This window comes from Cottoperca gobio, chromosome 16 (assembly GCF_900634415.1).
Source record: "Cottoperca gobio chromosome 16, fCotGob3.1, whole genome shotgun sequence".
Taxonomy (NCBI): Eukaryota; Metazoa; Chordata; class Actinopteri; order Perciformes; family Bovichtidae; genus Cottoperca; species Cottoperca gobio.
In genome coordinates this window covers 9864503-9883087 of record NC_041370.1, presented here as the reverse complement: position 1 = coordinate 9883087, position 18585 = coordinate 9864503, and the positions used below count along the sequence as shown (strand labels likewise).

Genomic DNA, 18585 nt, shown 5'->3' with positions numbered 1-18585 from the left:
AGGTTTAAATAAAGTTTCATCATCCCTCTCTCGCTCCCTCTGTTTATTGGTGAGATCGGATGACGCGCGACCTGTACCTGCTAGGGATGCGTGCATTTTGCGCCGGCCGGGCACGTGGCCTTGGGGGACGGATGATGGGGATGCGGATGCCATGGCAACAGTCCGATTAGAGCCAGACCTTTTATATGCACATTTATTTATTTAATATGTCATTTACATGAGACGCGAGCCTCTGTGGACGTGCCTGCTCGACCTGAGTGTTGAGTGAGAAGCAAGTCTCGGTTTTAAACAGGAGTCGGTTCTGAGCAGCTTACAGAGGAGCAGCCACCTTAAACGCTCAACAAGTTGTTTTATTTTTTCCAGGAAATCCAGCAGAGCGCACCATTTTACCTTGGAGCTGCTTATTCTAGTGAAATATAGAGTCTTTCTAGCTGTCGTCGGTGCCATAAAGGGAGAAAGGACAGCGCCGTCTTGACACAGTGTCATTGAAAGTCGGCATAAGTGGGTTAGCTAGCAGAGGCTGTCGATGAGAGAATAGAAGATTTTGGGGGTCAGACTGATCATCTGACCAGGTTAATTTGGGCACCAGATTTACCTCATAGCTCTGTTGTAGAGCCGGTTTTCTCTCTTCTGGCTGTCCGAGCACTTCTGTCACGGGCAACATTTCGGCGCGCCTTCCATCATGATGAGTGTTTTTCCTGCTCGGATACTGAAAATGACAACGTGCCGCGGATACCGTGAACTCATGGGCTAGATTTGGGGTCATTAGACTTGTTTTCGCCGTCTTTTGTGTCCCTCTCCGTCGGTTTTCTATGTGCGTGTCAGTATGAATCAGTGCGCCTTGGAGTATGTGCGCCCGTGTGCGCCTGTTATGTGCGTCTCTTATGTCCATTAAGAACCCATCCCTCCTGACAGAGGATCAAGTGTCCTTGTCATTCATCCGCGGATGAATGTTCCCCACTCTGCCAGATTATCATCATGATTTATGTAGAAAATAGCCAAATTGAGTGAGCAGCCTGGACATATAGGCTCCACAGCAGGACACCGACGGCCAATGAGCGGCAAGCTCCGTTATCTACAAAAGACCGGGAATCCGGTGCCAATATGACCGGCGTCGGAGCGTTGAGGGCGGCTGTGAAGAGGAGAGGGAGGGCCTCGGGGGGAGAGAAACGTTTCAAGGACGAGGAAGGAAGAATGATACAGAAACATCTATAAGGGCATAAGATACTCTTTAAAAAGGGAGGAAAAGTGAAGCTGCAGGCGTCACACTGACAGGGTGAAGGATTTATTGTCTGAATAGGGCTGTTTCCAAGGGCACTGAGGTAAGCATGGCTACTGTGGAGAGAGGGCGGAGGTGTGAGCTGCTGGCTCCAGGAGAATGACTGGAGACAAAGAGAGCACTTTCCTTTTAGCCTCTTCAATTTAACATTCAGATGGACATTGATATCTTCACCTATGTAATATAGACAGGTCGTCTACAATAAAGGGTTTTTTTCCTGAGGGTTAAAGGTTTTATTCACCTTTCCCTCACCCTGTTCCTCCTCCTCCCGGCATTGGGATGGATGGGGTGGCTGGAGGTGTGGGTACCCCCGGTAGCGCAGGGGGGTCTGGGGGTGACAGCCTCCCCAGGCGTAACGGAGGGGACTCGAAGCGGCGCAGTAAGAGCAGCCTGCCCTCTCCGGGTTACAGGCTGTCCCAGGCCTCACTGGAAGGGGAGAGGGGCTCCTTCGGGGCGGACAGCACTTCCTCAGGTGGACGCGGCCGTCGCCTCTCCATCATAAGCTCCTCCACCAACCCCAGGGACAGCCTTTCCTTTCGCACTGCAGGCACCCCAACCACCCCGGTGCCCCTGCCGCCCCCGCCCTCCTCCGCCACAGCTCATCCTCCTCCACGCTCAGTGGGCTTCACCACGACCCGCGCCACCCTGCCCTCCACCTCCTCTACCGGGACCGGTGTGATGGTGGTGGCCACCGGCCCGGAGACCACCACCACCACCACGTGCAACACCACTGCAGCAGGGTCCCCTGACTTTATGGGTCAGTATGGCCTGGGTGGGTTTGGCATGGGGCTGGACGGGGAGGACTACAGCACCTCCAACCAGAGCACCTTCATCCAGAGACAGTTTGGAGCCATGCTGCAGCCCGGGGTCAACAAGTTCAGTCTGCGCATGTTTGGATCCCACAAAGCTGTGGCACTGGAGCAGCAGAGACTGAAATCAGCAGGGACGTGGATCATACACCCATACAGTGACTTCAGGTATGGAGACACACACACAAAGCCAGCTACATTGATGTTCGTTTGTAAAATAAATGCCACCTGTAGCACATAAAAGACACACAAAGTTAATATAGATCAAAGCTGAATGCTTTAGGTAGCACACTTGAATCATAATGGTAGACACTTAAGTAGAGGGATGAAAAGGTAATGAGAAATGTATCATACATTTAGCAGCCCCTTCAGTTGTTAACTGGAAGAAATAGGGAGGAGACTGGGAGAAGAGAGATGCAGGAGGATAAATGTATATTGCTGGGGACACAAAATATGAAATAGTCCTTTTCACAGAAGACATTTTGACTTATTACTGGTGTAAATAATGAAATTGATGATGACTGAATTCATTTGACTTCTTTAGTTTCAGGGTGCTATATTTTGCTTGCTGGCTGATGCATGATTTACTGGGACACTTTAATACAACAAAGCCATTATTAATGAGGTTACTAACACCTTTTTCTACTATGACAAGTATAGTGTGTGCTATAAAAAATGCCTGTGGGAGAGTCTCTGGAGGAAACATGGTATAGAGGCAGAGGTTGTATGAAGGATTAAAAGGGAGAATGAAAAAAGGTGAGTGGATGTAAAGTCCTTGGGGGTATGATGAAGACAGTGAGAGGTGTTTATGGAAGGGGTAGTGTACAGGGGACAAGGCCTCCAGTGTAGACAACGAGCAGCAATGACAGGTCTCCATTTGTGAACTAGTTAGAGAATAAAGACTCTGCACATTACTGATTGTAGCCTGTTGTTTCCAGAAGAAATGATTTCACAGTAGGAGGGAGATAAAGGTGAGAAGATGCTGATTAGTTGGACAAAAGAAGAGTTTTTTCTCATCAGGGAGCAGCGAGATATGCCTTCCATGTCAATTAGGTCAAATGTTAAGAATGTTTTCATGTGAGCAGTGGATGAACCCAACACAGCACGCCCTGCTGGTGACTCCATGCAAGGAAGAAATAGCATGAGAATCAATAACTCCTGAGGAACTGTTGAGGGTGTTCATTTTTGGTTTCTTTGAGTCTTCTCAGGAAGATAAAGATGAACCTGGTGGTTCATTCTTGTAGTACATGTTTCTCTGGATACTAGTCATTCATTTCAAACATCATCCCGATTGTCATTGTGATCCCGAATGCCATAACTGGCAATTCTATGAGAATCACCGTCCTGTTTTATTTGCAAACACATGGGCCATACTGTAATTTGAGGCTCTAGCTAGCTACAATATGGGCAAAGTGTTTCAGAAAAGGAAAGCTAATAGTTTAGCCTTCTGCTAGCTAAGATATTGACAGACTCTCTTTTTGATCTATCTTACTTTTTTGGGCTGCTTTACCGTGTAGGCAGTTGTTGCCAATGCTGGAAGTGTAACCTTTTCTGGAGGACATTCTGCCGTTATATCCTGCTTTCGAGAATGGACCTGTACTTGTAGAACAGCCAATAGGAACACCCTCTCTCTAAAATGACCTCTCTCTGAAATGACCTGTGATTGGTCAAGTCTCCCATCATGGGCTAGATTTCTAAAACCTGAAAACAGAGCCGAGAGCAGGTGCAGAGGTTTAGTTTTCTCTCAGTCGACTTGAATTACAATATGCTGACATGCTATTATGGAATTTTTGCCCAATGACAGCAAAAATAAGCTATCTACCCTACCACAGCTTCAAGCATCCACTGACATGCTGGTCATTGGCATTATAGACTTTGCATAAATATAAAATATGCAGGTGGACAGCGGAGGAAGCGACAGCATTCATAATCTCCAGACAGGCAGTGGCAACAATGGACGACTTGATCCCCAAGGCTCCTGGCCCACTTTTGGCTCATCAGCCACACACACACACACACACACACACACACACACACACACACACACACACACACACACACACACACACACACACGCATAGCCACACAAGACTGAGTCGTTTTGTATTGTCTGTCAATTTGATGATCACTCACAAGTCCCGCTTATGAGTCCGCTCACAGGAGATACGGTGAATGAGGTCAGTGAGGAATGGAGGGAAGGAAGAATGCACCTCCTGCACTTATTGATATTCATGCAAGATATCTAAAGATGTTAATACTCCTAATTAATCTGTCGGAGAATCACAATTGAATTTCGATCAATTATGTATGACTTCCTAAATTATGTAAGTTGAGTATTCATTATGCATAATTCAGTCGTCTAACTTTTCCGTCAAGTACCTGTAGTCTGGAGCGAACGCCTAAAGAGGAACTTTGCGAGCCAGAAGGAAAGACAGATTACTTCTAAAGCCCATTTTTATTGTGTTTTTGTCCCGGTCTTGACCTTGAACACAAGAGACCAGTGGGTTTGCAGTAACATGTAAGCTTGTGCGTGAGAGGTCTGCCTTTATTGAGTGTGCTGATAAGCTCTCAAGCCCTTCACCTCATTAGGAAAAAGATGGGTTGCTGCTGCACCTCTAAGAATATGTAACAAGAGTCACAGGAAGACTATGCATACACTTAACACGGAGAGAGAGCGAGAGAGAGAGGGAGAGAGAGAGAGAGAGAGAGAGAGAGAGAGAGAGAGAGAGAGAGAGAGAGAGAGAGAGAGAGAGAGCATAGAATGTGAGGGGAGCGGTGAAAACAGAAAAGCAGACTGTTTGGTTGTCACCACAGATGAGACGTGTGGAGACAGGGTTGGTGGCATTAACAGAGATTTATAACGTAATAGCCGGTTGCTGTTGCACTTGTGTGTCTGTACGTCTGGCAGGATGATGGGTGGAAACTTGTTCAGAACTGACATCTGGCCAACTGCGAGCAGGGAACCAATCAGAGTCCTGCGCAGGAGACACTTGGCCTCAATTACGGTAGTATCAGTGTTTGGTTTGACAACAGCTGAGCAGGTAGATACAGGTCACTTCTCCTCCAGCACCTGTTCATGTTCAAGATGGAATATTGATGAGGCCCTGGAGAACGGCTTTGATTGCATTTGCATTTCCTATCTGAGAGAGAGACTGTGTGTTTGTTAGTGCAGTTCATGAGTGCACACTACACACAAGTGTAACACACACAATGCACAAGTCTGTGTTGCATCAATCCACCGCCTTGTCAGGTATTTAGCCAACATGACAAACCTTTACATCATCTTCTGTTGTCTGTTTGGTTGTTCTCATTTGATTGGTCTCACATCTCAGTGACAGCAGCAACATCTAGTACACAGTGGCTGATTAATGTGCAGTGACATGTACAATGTCAATTATTACGTTACTCAGCAAACTAATGCTGAGGTTAGATTAACTCATTTAAATCTGTTCGAGCTGTCTGAGAGGAGAACATTGCAACAATGCATGTCCTTGACATAAAGACATAAATCGGTATAATTAGCAAAAGGATAATGTATATAGAGCAGTGGCGGTGAGTACTCAGATCCTTTACTTTATTAAAAGTACAACAATGTAAAAATACTCCATTGCAAGTAAAATGGCTTCATTTAAATGTTTGCTTTCTTTATGAAATAATGGATAATGTTAATGCTTCAAACAAGTGTTTAAAAACAAAAGGCCCCAAATAAACAAAGGCACAACATTTCTGTAAGCCACCTATAAGGTTTTTTAATATGTTTTGAGATGTTGTAAGTATGGTACTTGAGTAAATGCACTTAATTACTCTCCACGCCAATAAAACTGCCTCAAACAATTGCATTCATTAACCATTAATCAAAAAAAGTGTTCCCTATCATCAGAGTTAACCAAGCATGTCCTCAAGGTCAGGAATCAATCTCCAGATCCGTCACAGCAGCAGCTACAGAACCGCTGTGTCTGTGTTGCTGTATATATAATCCCTGTATTTATTGCCAGTGATTATGAAGTGATACAACTGTCAGTATAAGTGACAAAGTCAGGGAGAAGTGTGTGTGTTGCAGAGTGATGACTCATACTTAATCTTCATCAGTCTAGCGGCAGCGTCACACCACATGAGGTTGTGATACTAAATTAGAGCTCAGTAGCAATCGACCACAGAGCTTGAGTGTACTTTGTCACAGAAAGAGAGCGAGTGTGTGTAGTGGGAGAGAGAATATGCAAGAGGAAGCAAGTCACTGATATGGGTTAAGGTAATGGATGAAGGGATTAGGAGGAAAAAGACAAAAAGATGACAGGCATCATCTCCAGATGATTGGATCGCCTCTTCTGTCATACTTTAATCACTTCCAGCATTTTTACGAGAGACGGCTACGTCATCCAGAAATACGATGAAGCCTCCCAAGGTTACTGATCATTTGTCTCCCTTTGTCTCTTCTGTCCGTCTTTCTTTTACAATTCGGTTTAACTCTGCTCTGCTTTATTAGTATGCGAGATAAAGGATGTGCTTAATGTTGCCTAAGCATTTGCAAAATATGAAATTATCTTCAGGGAAACATTCACATGTACCATTCATGCTCTTGGAGAAGGCTATGAGGAAGAAATTGCACTTCTTATTGTCTTGGATGATCCCCAAGATGTTATACTCAGCGTATGGCTCAGAAGAATGTAACAAAGGGGAGACTATATATAGGAGCATTTTTACATAAGAACATATACAAGGGAATTAGATATAAAAGGATTAACTGGAAGACAAGATGATGCTGGTGGAAGGGAAGGAGACAGAAATCTATCTTTTTTTTTCGAATTCTCCTTCCAAGGGGCACTACAGAGAATTTATTATACATATTATACAAATTGTCATTTTGCGAGTCCTATAAAATAACTCTGATTATGTCATCAAGGTTATCTCGGCTTGCCTGAGTACAAACTGGAGGTCTGGAGTTTGAAAGATGAGGGCAGGAAGGTCCTAAGAAAAAGAGGCTATCCAGATGCATTGTGGGATTTGTAGGATCCAGTATCTTAAAAGCTTGACTCATACTACACTAGAAAAGTCAGGATATCTCAACCTCTGTTGCTTCAAATTTACACTTTCTTTATTTGATCTGTCTCTCTCAACTTTATGTAAGTACGATACTGAATCACAGGAGAAGGCTACCTCTTTAAATAATTTTTTTTGTTCATCACAGAGGAGTAAAGTGCATGGACTTGTTCAGTTTGAAAATCAATCAAATAGGCTTTCTTGGCAGGAGAGGGGATCTCTCTTTGAATTGCCTTTCTTCCCATGTCCATTTGGTTGTTTTAAGGTTTATGGGGAGTTTTTCTTTGTCTTCTTAGAGAGCTTGGGCTGGGCACCTGATCTAGGTCTGTAAGGCCGACTTAAACACCTTCAGATACGCAAATAATTAAAACATAAAAATAAAAAGATAAATGTTTGTTGGTTGGTTGTTGAAAATGGACAATTTCATGTGCAAAAGCTTTGGCAACATAAAGTATATCCTTTATTTCTCATACCAATAAAGCAGAGCAGAATTGAACTGAATTGAGAAAGAGAGAAGGACAGAGAGGGACAAAGGGAATAACATCAGTAACCTTGGGAAGCTTCATCAATCTGTATTTCATGGATGTTTTTACTGGATGACAAAATTGTAATATTTCAGCAGCATTTTGCATGTTTACTACGAGTCTAAAGTGGCATAAGAGCTTGGCACAGCACCTTTTGAAACACACTATAAAATATTATGGCAAAGAAATGCATTAGAATATTTTAAATATATACATTTAAATTAAATAAAAGACTTTGACGGCTATCAAACATGCCTGAATGAAAATAACAGACCAGGAGAAATTAACATAATATTATGTTATTTGTAAAGTATGAGTGTGTGTGTGTTTGTTTGCATGCTTGTGCTGTACACTTTGGGTTATGGGGATCATCATAACGTGCAGCAGCAATGCCCACTGAATACTGAATACAGTATTTGACCATTTTAAAAAGATATGAACGGAGCAGTTATCTTCATGTCGACTGTGCCACCCTGCTAGCCCCAACACTTTTAAATAATAACATGGACCTGAATAATCATCTAGTCTGCATACAAAGCTTCTACTGTTGGAATATGCTGAATATGATGGCAGGTTTTTATCCAGTTGTTTTCAGTTGTAGATAAAATGTCTGAAAACATATGAATGAAATTCTCCTGAGAAACTTCTAAATTCTTTCAGTTCGATGACATTAATTTCAGTTTCTGACAAAAAGCAATTAAAACTCTTATGGTGTGAAGAAATGTTTAATTTTTATTTAAAATGGATTGGTGGCTCCGAGCCTCACAGACACTTTAGCAAGGTGAACGCAATGTAAAAAACACTTGATTAAAAATAACTTAATTTACCTAATTAGGTTATGTCAACTGCTCCCATGGTTGAATAAATGGGGAAAAAAGACTAGAACATTTATATTGCCACATGCTATTAAGCAAATCTGACCAAACTGTCTAAATAAACTTTACAAATAGACTTACAAACACTTTGTTTTCCAATATATTTCTGGAGCTGTTTCACCACCACCCACAATTTATTGAAACATTTCCAGCAGTGAACTGCTCCTCCATTTCTTTGTCCCATTCTCGATGTGAACAAAAGAGAATGAAATAAAACAAAAATAAAAAGCCAGAAGAAAACAAATATCTTAGACTTACAGTACAACCTCACAGACATAGAAACAGACAAACAATTAAAATAAACAGTTGACTGTGTTTCTCTCTTCCTCTGTCTAGATTCTACTGGGACCTGTTAATGTTAATGTTGATGATGGGGAACTTAATCATCCTGCCAGTGGGCATCACATTCTTCAGAGATGAGAACACTCCCTCTTGGATCATCTTCAACGTGGTCTCTGACACTCTCTTCATGGTCGACTTGGTTCTCAACTTCAGGACCGGCATCATCAAGGAAGACAACACTGAGATATTGCTGGACCCCAGGTCAGGAGAAGCATTTAGGGGGCATTGATTATGTCTATGTGTATAGTGGAGAATATCAATACGGCAGCTCTGTCACCACAAATTTAAATGAGCTCTTCTGGCCATCTGCTGGGTTTGTGTTGAAAAAATCCATGTGTGAGATGTGAAAAGGTGACGTGCAGCCGGTGGTGAAGCTTTGTTCACGTTCCAGCCGTGTTCCTGTTGAATATTGATGAGAATCATTTTATACCAGCCAAATGTTGGAATCACGTGCTCAAAGCTCAATTGCCAAATTATAATTGTCACTGGTCTTCCATCAAACTCTAACTCAGGGCAATCCGCCAGAAATATCTGAAGAACTGGTTCCTCGTGGACTTTGTCTCATCCATCCCGGTGGACTACATCTTCCTGATGGTGGACAGTCTCGACTCCGAGGTTTATAGGACGGCCAGGGCGCTGCGCATCGTCCGCTTCACCAAAATCCTGAGCCTGCTTCGATTGCTCCGCCTGTCCAGACTCATCCGCTACATCCACCAGTGGGAGGAGGTGAGAAACAGACAGCAAAGTCAAAGGAATAGAGATATTCGTATAGTTCAAAGTATGGCTGCAATTAACGATTACTTTCATTATTTTCATTATCGATTAATCTGCAGATTATTTTCTTGATTAATTGATTAATTGATTAGTTGATTAATCGTAAATGTCTTGTTTTGTCAGCCCTAAACCCAAAGATATTCAGTTTAATATGATATATAACAGAGCAAAGCAGGAAATATCCATATTTGAGAGGCTGAAAACAAAATTTTCTGCCTTTTTTGCATGAAAACTTTAACAATTGATCGATTATCAAAAAGTTTACGAAATGTCGTATTTTTAGGGTGGACTCAAAGCCATTTCTTTAATATTGTGCAGAGGAATAAAATGTATTTTCAACTGTTTTGAAATAAGAATCCTTGTGAAAAAGTAAACCTCCCATGCATCCTCATTTTCTTCCTCCTCTTTCCCTCTGCTCCCCCTCAGATATTTCACATGACATATGATCTTGCCAGTGCCATGGTGAGGATAGTTAATCTGATCGGTATGATGTTGCTGCTGTGCCACTGGGACGGCTGTCTCCAGTTCCTGGTCCCCATGCTGCAGGACTTCCCTCCTGACTGCTGGGTTTCCAAGAACATGATGGTGGTGAGTCTCTTACCAGCCATCAGCATGTACGTGACTAATGTTTCAGGGAGTGATTTTATTATGCAGAGAAAACAAACAAATGACATCCAGTTTGAGTTGAATGAAACGCACAAAGCGTTATCTCAGCTTGTTTGAACAGCGCGCACAATATTTATTTCAGATGAATGCAAATCACAGATTCAGAAAGGCTCGGTGTCTAGTTATCTGTGTGTGTGCAGAGTGAGGGTGTATATCAGATTTGACATTGTTTGCTTCTTATCTGTGTTAATTGGCTCATGCAGCAACATGTCCAGTCGGAATTAAATCGACTATCATCGTCGTCACCAAAATAAAAAAAGATTTTCCAATTAAAATCCTCAGCAGAGATCAGGTGGAGGTGTGAACGCACGCACACATTCAAAGGCCTGTGGGACCTGCTGGAGATTTCGTCCCTGTGCATGCAAGCATACAGACCTGGACACCCATGAATGCACACAGATACACAGCTGTATGAATAGCTGACTCATGTCTCAGTGGTTGCCTGGGTGATTGTTGCTAAGCAGGCTGATGCTGGGATTTTCCCCAGAGAAAGTCCCCTCACCCATTAACATCTTAGTATAATTGGACACAACTTTAAAACAGAAGGGTGCACACACACACACACACACACACACGCACACACACACACACACACACACGCACACACACACACACACACACACACACAGCGAGAGACACACACATACACACACACAGAGGCTGCTCTTTTTTATTTATAGTCTTTAGACATTTAGGCCTATTTAATAATGCAGGATGACTGGCTTCTATTGTCTGTGTGATTTTCTACGTTCTTCAGCCTCTCTGTTTTGGAGCAAAGTGGATTTTGACAGTTAAATTGCTCTGCTGTTACAGGTTATGATCTGTGGCTCAGCGCCGCTGAGGTGAAAAAGCTCCTGTAACCTGACTAAAATAAGAACAGTTCAATATTGCAGCGCGTTGGTAATTAACAACTTATTTTAACTACTCGTGTCCCCCTCTCTGTGTGCCTCCCACTCACAGAATGACACATGGGGCCTGCAGTACTCCTACGCTCTATTCAAAGCCATGAGCCACATGTTGTGTATCGGGTACGGTGCCCAGGCTCCAGAAGGGATGACTGATGTGTGGCTCACCATGCTCAGTATGATCGTAGGTGCCACCTGCTACGCCATGTTCATCGGCCACGCCACCGCTCTCATCCAGTCACTGGACTCCTCACGACGACAGTACCAGGAAAAGGTGAAACATGACAATCATCCTGTCTTATACTTTTTATCGTTTAACAATTAAACGTCTGTCTATGATAATATTCATTGCCAAGCTTTTGGTTGTTTTCCATTAATCAATTAATCTTTTATTCTATAAATCTTCAGTTTAAAAAATGCCTATCACAACTTCCCAGAGCCTAAGAATACATCTTCAGATATCTTCTTTTTTCTAGCCAGCAGTCAAAAACCCAAACATGCTCAAGTTACAATTATATAAAGCATATGATCTTTATATTTGTGGAGCTGGAAGCAGTGAAAGTTTTGCATTTATGCCTGATAAATTATACAAAATAGTTGTTGAATAATCTTCTAGTGGTTTACCACCCTGGGGTCAGGACTCTTCAAAGCAGTCGCAAGATAACCCTGAGGGGTCTCAAGATGATTAATGGGATAAAAAAACACCTTTCTTTTCTCAAATAATTCATTTTTCTTATAAAATGCTGGATAGACTTTCCCTTCCAGGCCTCTAAATGTCTTTTAAATTAAACAATCTGAGAAGGGAAAATAATTTTAGTAAAACTTCTCACAACTTGGCACTCCCTGTTTACTGTATAGTGCGTTCACTGTCTGCAAAGAATGTAAAATACTTACACTTTATACAATAGTTTTCTTAAGATTTCCCATAATGGAATGAAAAAAGTACATTTTGCTGACAAACTCACAATGCCATTTTATAGACACGGAAATTTAAATGTCTAAAATCTTAATTTGAACACTATTATATCTGTGGAATTGATTTGACTAAATGAGGGAGGGATTTTGGAAGCAGCCATAGACATACAGTATGTCACCTTACCTGTGACACGGAGATATTTTAAGTGGACTAAAAGATTGGGAACCAGCGGACCAATGTTCTTATGCTCTTTTCTTTTAAAGTGTTTGTGTGCAGATCCCTGACCTGTGCATGTGTGTGTTTGTGTGTTATTGCAGTACAAGCAGGTGGAGCAGTACATGTCGTTCCATAAGCTTCCTGCAGATGTTCGGCAAAAGATCCACGAATACTATGAGCACCGCTTTCAGGGGAAAATGTTTGATGAGGAGAACATCCTGGGAGAACTCAGCGAGCCTCTTAAAGAGGTAATAAATTCTCAAACACAAACACATCTACACGTACAGACAAAGGCTCTGTCCTCCAGCAAATCTCTCTTCCTTCCACATCTCTCTTTATCTCCATTTCCTCTTTTTCTAGGCAATAGTCAGCTTTAATTGCCGGAGCCTTGTGGCTAACATGCCGCTGTTCGCCAACGCCGATCCCAACTTTGTGACTGCCGTGCTGATCAAGCTCCGCTTTGAAGTGTTTCAGCCTTCAGACTTCATTATCCGCGAGGGCACAGTTGGACGGAAGATGTACTTCATACAGCATGGACGAGTCGGTGTGCTGACCCGTGGCAACAAAGAAACCAAGCTGAGCGATGGGTCTTACTTTGGAGGTGAGAACATGAGTTGATAGTTTACGTAGGAAGGTATAGAGGAAGAAGGTACTTGAAGATGAAGCTGATGTTTATGCATGATACTGTAGAATTAATTTATCTCACAGCCTATTCTCTTTTTCAGAGATTTGTTTGTTGACTCATGGACGGAGGACAGCCAGCGTCCGTGCAGATACATATTGTCGCCTGTACTCTCTCAGTGTGGACAACTTTAACGAGGTGCTGGAGGAGCATCCGATGATGCGGCGTGCCTTCGAAACTGTTGCTGTTGACCGATTGGACCGTATCGGTAAAATTTGGATTTCTGATTGGCTCATACATTTCTTTCATCATCTTATCTATGCAGTGACTTACTATTTCCCATTTAATTCTTTAATTCTGCAACGACCTTGCCCAATATTTGCAATAATTAATTCACTTCTGTTAAATTTCTCAGGCTGTTTGTCCTTAGCTGAAAGATAGAAACTCATCTTTGAAAAGAAATACAAAGGATGAGCAATGTTCTCAGTGAACAAAATAAAACCCTTGAGGCCTAAACCTCAGATGTTTGGTTTGTGTTCAGTAAACAACTTTGCCTTCTATAAAGTAAAGATTTTCTTTGCGCATCTTTTGTTTTTGGAACTTTTTCACATTTAAAGGGCCAGCGTGCAGTAGTTAGGGGATCGATTAGCAGAAATGGAATATAATATTCATAACTGTATTTTCAGTGTATAATAGGGTATAATCACCTGAAACTAAGAATTGTGTTTTCGTTACTTTAGAATGAGTCCTTCATATCTACATAGGGAGAGGGTCCTCTTTCACAGAGTCCACCATGTTGCACCGCTATGTTTCTACAGCAGCTCAGAACAGACAAACAACGTTGTTATGTCACCGGGAAGGCCACTGTAGTCCCCGACATGCTTGTGAAACTTCGATAATGCCAGCCGGTGCCTGAACTATGTTGCTCCTAAAGTAGTGTTAGGGTAAGGATGGCCTCTGAGCGAGGTGTAGGTCCTGAAAGATACCATGGCGTTAAAAAGACAATCTGCAACCACAACACTAGATGCCACCTCCACACTGTCCCCTTAATATCTTACTTACATTTTCTCCCCTACAGGCAGGAAGAACTCCATGCTTCTGCGGAAGTCATCCCAGGGCGGTTCTCTGGGGGGCAGTATGGGTCGTGGAGGAGGCCGGGGTGGAGGGGGTCAAGGTTCCTGTGACAGCATGCTGGTGCAACAGATTGTTAAACACGACAGCATGCCGGCCATGCAGGATGCTATTGCGGCCGCTGCTGCAGGAAGAAGCGCAGTCATGGGAGGAAGTGGCACGGTGTCTCCTCGGCCACGCCCGGTCATCTGGGCGCCGCTTGTCCAAGCCCCCCTGCAGGCTGCTGCTGCCACCAGTAATGTAGCCATCGCCCTCATGCACCAGCAACAGCAGCTACAGCAGTTGCAGCAGCAGCATGCACTTGGAGGTGCTTTCTTCCTGCCCTCCCCTCTTGTCTCTCCCTCTCCCTCCTCTTCTTTCCCTTTGTCTCCCCCTCGTCCTCCAGTGTTACAGCCGCTCCGCCCCTCTGTGAGCTCTCTCATCGGCATGATGACGATGGGAGGGATAGGAGGAATGGGTGGTTTGTCCCCAAGAGGATTTCCTGCTTCTCCCTCGACTACGGGTCCTCCTGGTGGGATGATATCGCCCCCTATTGCTAAAACTCCAACCATACCAGCCTCCTCTGTCCTGACTTCTGTCCAACAGGGAAGGCCTCTTCATTACAGCCTCCGCCTCCAGGCAGATCATCCCTCAGTGATTGCTGAATCACTAGGAACCCCGACAGGTGGAGGGCCACCAACTCCACTACTCCACAAGGTACCTGCCACCAACCCCCTTGCTGCTTGTGGTGCCCCGTCAGATGGCAACACTTTTATGATGGGCCAGCAGGGAGCAAAGGAAGCTCTTTTACGTCATGGAGGAAGCAGCTCTCAGGGTCTGCCATCACTGGGCAGACTCACCCAGGAGGCCAGGCTGCTGTCAGCTTCGCAGCCCACTCTGCCTCACCGCTCCTGGGCAGGAGTGCAGCCTCACCCGCCTCTCCACAGGAAGGCTTCTGGTGGTAATTTGCTGACAGCTCCTTTCCTGGCAGGGCAGTTAGCCAGGGGAAGCAGTGTGGGCATGCTGACCTCCAACGCTCCAGTACAGCTAGTGACAAATATACCATTTAATACACAAACACACGTACTGGCCACATTTCCTATTCAGCCAGCGTTAGCACAGAATCTGCCCACACAAGCTGCTCCTCACATTGCTTATGTATCCACACCTACAGTTGCAGCTTCTTTGCCATCTTCCTCCCCTCCAAAGCAGACCCCACTCTCCTCTGCCACCCCTTCACCTGCACCCACCCCCTCGTCTCCTACACCTATACTCCCTCAGACACCTCGTTCTAAACCAATGACCCCCTCCCGCTCCTCCTCTCCTCCTTCCTGCTCCTTTCCTTCTTCAGCAGGAACAAACCCGCTGTCGCTCTCATCAACTCCGCGTCCCAAACCAATCTCTACATCTTCTCCCCGCTCTTCCTCTCCCTCTCCCTCTTCCTCATCAACACCGCCTCCATCTTCTGTCCCTGTTCCACTACCTCAAACTTACGGGCCCAAGTCATCTTTCACCTTCTCTTCTCCCCCATCATCCTTGATCACCTCTATGCCACCTCGTTCCCAGAGCCCCCGAGCCAAGGCATCCAACACACCTCCTTCTGCTTCTCCATTGTCTGGCCCCAGTCTCGCTCCAACCCCAATCCCTTCTCCAATACCAACTCCCACTCAGACCTGCACCCGTACTTCTACCCCCGCCCAAACTCCGACACCAACCCTAACGCCTACCCAGATCCTTCCACCTACACCGTCCTCCTCTCCCATCCCCGTCACAGCTGTCCCCTCCTTAAGTAAATTCCAGAGTTCCACCCCTTGTCTCAAGCCCTCTGTCTCCAGCTCTGCCAGAGGCCAACCCTTGAGCCAGATTGCAAAACAGAGCCCAACCCAAACTGCATTTCCTTCACCAACACCAGCTAGCACTAGCACCTCACGTAAAATAACTTTCTCAGTTCATCCTGTACAGCAAACCCCTCCTGTCCTTACTCCAAGCCCTGTTTCAGTCTCCGGTTATTCCACCAAACCAACCCCAGTGACAACCTCATCCTCAACAACCACTAACCCTTCATCTCTTACTACCACCTCTTCCTCCACCACCACTTCTTCTGGTATCCAATGTGCCTCTTCTCCCACCCCAAAACAAAAACCAACCACCACAGCTGTTCCTAACCACCCCTCAAAACTCAATACGCCCTGTACCCCTGCCTCTCAGGCATCCACCACTACAACCACCCAGTCAGAACATGCAGTCCCCCTGCTAACAACACCTCCCCTAAAGGAGGGAAAAAAGACCCTCAGCTGTCACTCACCAGAAAAGACTCAGAGAAACTAAGACACAAAATGTCCCCCATCATGTAAGATATTCGAATAAGATGTTGGACTTTTGTTGTGGCCGGTGCTTATTAGCAGAGCCATTGATATACAGAGTTGTGTCAGAGTTGGAACCAGACATCCAATGACGTGTGGATTTGTCATTGTTTTAGAACGTCAGGTGTTCGTGTGACTCTTAAGCCAAGCCATCGATGGAGGAGAAAGACTTTGTGGGTGCGTTGAGTGGTTGGTGCAGGCAATGGTAGAGTCTGAAAAACCACCCAAATGTATACATACATATCCTGTGTTAGTGATTGTTGGAGCAAGCGGGGGAGCTGAAGTGGAAACAGTAAAATGGGATAGAAGCAATAGCTAAGAAAAAAAAAGTCAATTTATTTGACAAGGAAAAGAGCAATACATGTGAAACATTTGAGGCAGGAAATGTTCACTTGACAATAATGATAAATGTGAGAAAATAATAATATTTCTGCTGTTTGGGATGAAAGTTTATCTTGATGTCAGTTTCATGCGGGCAATAGAGCAGACACGTCCTGGTTTCCAGCTCCAACTCCCTCTTGCCTCCCATTCTGCACCAAAGTGTAATATTTTCTCATCAGAATAATAATTATGATAAGAATATAGAGATTAAAAATCACTGTTAAGTCGATGCTCATATGAATTTGATTATTTAGGAGCAGTCCACTGGTAGTTTTGTGTGTGTGGTGTTTAGTTTTTTGAACAAGACAAAACTTTTAAACCTATATGTTCACTCTGAGGACTTTTGTAAATTGTGTTTTTTGTGTGTGGCAGACAATACTGCTCTGCTGTGCACCGTGGCTCACTTTATTTTTATTCCATCCGGCTACCTGAACTGTAAATACGTGCGTCTCTTTGGGTCTGTTCTAAGCTTCCTCACTCTTGAGCCTCTCTGTCTTTCATCTCTTCTCTGTCTCGCCGCCTTTCATCTGATTTTCACAGCTCCGGTCTCTAACTGCTTCTTTGGCTCTCACAGACTCTCTCCCTTTCTCTCGGTTTGCCCAACACTTTGCTCTGTGCGGCCATCAGCCTCATGTTCAAATGGCTCTTCCTTCTGTCTGTTTCAGCACAATTTCCAGTGATGTTTGATGTTTTGTGTGTGTAGCAAAAAGAAATTTCTGTCTTAACCCCAATACCATGTTGCCTAGACTATATATTAAAGGACCAAATGTTTTATTTTTTATTCATTACTACAGCTTTAGCTTTTGAACAGAAAATAAATAGCTAATAATGCTGTCTTGATGATGATCTTGAGCGTGGTGATTATGATTATGATTATGATTATATTCTTGACAACCATGACAGTAATGATGAAGGTGTAAATCTGGATGTAAGAATAAAGCGGATTTAGATATCATCTTGTTGAGTGTGTTGAAGCATTTGCTCATTTGTGTGCTTGCATGTGTGTTTCTTTCCTGTGTACATGTATATTTAAATACACTATAACCCCAGGCAGGGTGTAGGCAAGGACAACAAAAACAAACATGGATTTTTAATTCAACCCAAACTTGAATGTTGATGACCTGGAACGTTTGGATTTGCAGAACAGACATAAGACACTTTATTTTTTAAATGTAGTTGCTTTTGGTTAAGTTTATGTCATTTAAAACAAGAGATTTGAAACTGGGTTTCCAAAACTCAGTTTATCAGTTTTTGATCAGAGACGTTCCAATGAAAACCGTTTATAGCCGGATTTATTGATTATCTAGAATAATGGGGACATTGTTTTTGGTTATACATGTTGCTGTCAAATCATTTCTGTGTTTTACGGACTGGTCTACTGCCATCCCATATATTCCCCTAACCACCCCTAGAAATGTCTGACCAAAAACATTTTTACAGTTTTATTAGTTGCGTTTTCTTTTACTTTTCTCTAATCTTTTTTTGTTTGTGAAATACTGGTACTAATGTTAGCCTGCCTCTTTGGGCCTTGACCAATTTTTTAAGCTCTGAGAACAAATATTTGGTAAAACTTGTATCTAAATAGTGCAAAATGTTGGGAATCTCTAGCTTAAAATGCTTTAAAATGTATTGATTTCATAAGATTATTATATGTTTTTTAATGTGAAATCTTAATCTTGAAAGTAACTATTAACTATAGCTTTTAAAATAAATGTAAAAAGTACAATATTTCCCTCTGAATTTTAGAAGTTAAAAGTAATAATAAA

At 43.5% G+C, this 18585-nt stretch overlaps 1 protein-coding gene across 1 annotated transcript; it reads left to right on the top strand.

Annotated features, from left to right (window-relative positions):
* Positions 1 to 1456: 1456 nt before the first annotated feature.
* Positions 1457 to 17774, top strand: LOC115021806 (potassium/sodium hyperpolarization-activated cyclic nucleotide-gated channel 2). Its single transcript, XM_029452481.1, has 9 exons — positions 1457 to 2256; positions 8861 to 9067; positions 9379 to 9592; positions 10067 to 10228; positions 11267 to 11485; positions 12445 to 12591; positions 12704 to 12944; positions 13069 to 13233; positions 14044 to 17774. Exons 1-9 carry the CDS (start codon positions 1559 to 1561, stop codon positions 16401 to 16403), a joined length of 4413 nt encoding a protein of 1470 aa, XP_029308341.1. The 5' UTR covers positions 1457 to 1558; the 3' UTR covers positions 16404 to 17774.
* The last annotated feature ends 811 nt before the right edge of the window (positions 17775 to 18585 follow it).

What these genes read in the sequence shown, in the direction of transcription:
- LOC115021806 (XM_029452481.1), top strand. Translation starts at nt 1,559, where the DNA reads ATGGATGGGGTGGCTGGAGGTGTGGGTACCCCCGGTAGCGCAGGGGGG. An exon ending in ACATCCACCAGTGGGAGGAG is followed by an intron (nt 9,593 to 10,066) that starts GTGAGAAACAGA and finishes GCTCCCCCTCAG; the next exon opens with ATATTTCACATGACATATGA. An exon ending in TTTCCAAGAACATGATGGTG is followed by an intron (nt 10,229 to 11,266) that starts GTGAGTCTCTTA and finishes TCCCACTCACAG; the next exon opens with AATGACACATGGGGCCTGCA.